The sequence below is a fragment of the Quercus suber genome, unplaced genomic scaffold, assembly GCF_002906115.3.
Source record: "Quercus suber isolate HL8 unplaced genomic scaffold, Cork oak 2.0 scaffold_1128, whole genome shotgun sequence".
Taxonomy (NCBI): Eukaryota; Viridiplantae; Streptophyta; class Magnoliopsida; order Fagales; family Fagaceae; genus Quercus; species Quercus suber.
The window spans coordinates 93,481-96,108 of record NW_027070532.1 but is presented as its reverse complement, the minus strand read 5'-3'; the positions used below and the strand labels follow the sequence as shown (position 1 = coordinate 96,108).

At 38.7% G+C, this 2,628-nt stretch overlaps 1 protein-coding gene across 1 annotated transcript; it reads right to left on the bottom strand.

Moving 5' to 3' along the window:
• Positions 1–6: 6 nt before the first annotated feature.
• Positions 7–2,001, bottom strand: LOC112021758 (cation-chloride cotransporter 1; the record flags this gene model as incomplete). Its single annotated transcript, XM_065769368.1, is given in 5 exon segments — positions 7–591; positions 799–960; positions 1,103–1,429; positions 1,432–1,502; positions 1,976–2,001. Coding segments are annotated over 5 exon segments (1,171 nt in total), but the record flags the coding sequence as incomplete, so codon positions are not given.
• Between the last annotated feature and the right edge of the window lie 627 nt (positions 2,002–2,628).

Sequence of the window (2,628 nt, the reverse complement as noted above, 5' to 3'; positions counted from 1 at the left end):
TCTTACAACTCTCAAAGCTCTCTTTAGTGAGAAGGAGCTGAGAGAGAAGAAGCATGAGACCACCATCTCTCACAATCCAATACAGATCTATGGAACCATACTGTCTCTGATACTCATTGGGCCACTCATCAAGACCCTTAACAATAACAACAGCCTTGTTTGCAACAATACAGTCATTTATTATTCCAACAAAGGTAGCAGGGATTTCAGTTAAGTTTTCACGACGCCATATTTCAGGGTAACGCATCACAACAATGTTTGGCTTCAGATTACCAAGGCCCATGGTTTGAACAATGCCACGGAAGCCTTCAGACATACTAGGTGCTACAACTATCTCCGCCACACCTTCACAACGCTTGTAATCAAGGTAGGTAGCAAGCTGCTTGCAGGCAGTCTTAGCATCTTCAGCACATTCATGATAGTCTCCATCTAGTATGGAGAAAAAGATAGACATTCCTCGGCCCTTTTTCTTCATGCAGTTCGCAAAATCAGCAAGTTTTGGATGGCAAGGTACATTTTCTGGTAGTTTCCCCCATGGCCTGCAAAATACCAGTGGGATTGGATACCAATTCTTTGGGTGCACTTGGTTTGCTGCAAAAATAAAGATAATTAAATTACAATATTGGAACAGACATATATGCATTCATGATATGTTCATACACAGAACAAGGGATTACAGGCCCCACCCAACTTTTAAAAAATTGGCACAGGGTACCTTTCACAATTCAATGAGGATGGGAAATCACTAATGAAGAGTAATAAGAGGTCATGGTATAGTCTTCTCAGAAGTATACACACCTCCCAGTGACCGGAGACTGCGGAGAGCTAGTTGAAAATATGCACTCTTGAAACCATCACCCCAGTCCCCAGCCTTTCCTTTAAGACTAACATAATAATATATAAGGCTTGCAAGGGCTAGGGACACTATAGTGAATGCCCAAGAGATTAAGAACATAATCACTGCATGCAAAACAAAAGAACCACGTAAGTATGACGGTCAGAGTATATCAAACCAGACTGGCTGCACACACATACATACACATGGGCATGACCTGTGCACCCAAACAAAATTACAAATAAGATACATGACAAGGAAGCATACCTATACAAAGTGATGCTCCAAGAAGAGAGAGGCTCCAGTGGTGAAATTTCCACCGAGGACGCCAGCTGGGAGCATCTAGAAGATCCAGAAGGAAGCAAGATAAGTTCACACCACAATAACACAGAAGGAAAAACATAGTTATAGTCGGTGTGATAAGATCCAGGTTCCCAATTACGACACACCCAATACAGATGAATGCAGTAAAGAGGGTAGCAATGTAAGGCTCATTCCCATCTGCAACCTTGAAGTAGTTAAGAATAGGCAGGATGTCATCATTGGCTATTGCTGCAAGAAGGCGTGGGGCACCTGTCAGGCTCTGAAGAGCAGCCCTAATGTTGAAAGAATGATTCCAACGTAAACAATGACCGGGAAAGGCCAAGCAATTGTAGCTGTAAGTAACCTGCATAAAAACTTGATTTCAGTTTTCAAAGTTCATACGGTTAAAAGAAGTTTATTAATTAACTCAAATTCATGAAAACATTTTCTTTTTAACACACATTAAAATGGAAGTCTTACAACCTGAAAAAAAGTAATACGAATATGCACTCAAAACTGACACAAGACAGTTACCAAAAGAAGTTTTTCTTTTCTCTACCAGTCCTCAAACCATGGACCTTTTACTTTGTGATCCCCACACAGCCAACAGGTCACATGGAAGGCTAGTAGAGATAATAATAAACAGGACCAAGGGCAACTAAGCCAGCTGTTTAACCCCTAAATCAATAAACAACTGGGTGCTGCTGGGTGCTGCAGACGACAGATTAGTGATAAGAAGACACCATCATAAACTATTCAGCAATCTTTGACTAGATGTAGTTATTTATGATTCATAAATATTTCAGGTTGAAAGAATGTCAAAGAGAAGGATGTAACCCAAGCGCAATATAGGAGCAATTCATTTAAGTATCTCATATTTTTAATCCTCTTGTAAACCCTAGGAATAATTTCTTGGTTGTGCAAACCAAAGAGAATGATGACCTAACTTAGATTGCACCAAGTGTGAAACCAAGTGGATTTATTACTTATTCATCCAGGTTTTCTAAGAATAATGTACGTATTTGGATCTTTAATATATTCTTCATGACATTCTTTACAATATCTAACTCCTGCAGACAAAGATTATTCTACAAGGTTGCTAAGATTATTCTATAGAGATAATTATCCATATTCAAAAAATAAAAGCATGGATAATTATCTCTATAGAATAATCTTAGCAACCTTGTAGAATAATCTGTCTGCAGGAGTTAGATATTGTAAAGAATGTCATGAAGAATATATTAAAGATCCAAATACGTACATTATTCTTAGAAAACCTGGATGAATAAGTAATAAATCCACTTGGTTTCACGCTTGGTGCAATCTAAGTTAGGTCATCATTCTCTTTGGGTACTCCTAGTTATGTGTTTGCTAAAAATTGAAAGCTTTGAAAGAAGACATTATTCAATGGAATCACCAAGAGTTTGGCAATGTTGGGCGCAGGAAGAAAGATTTATTGGGGGCTCTAGTGTTACTAGATGCTAAGGAAG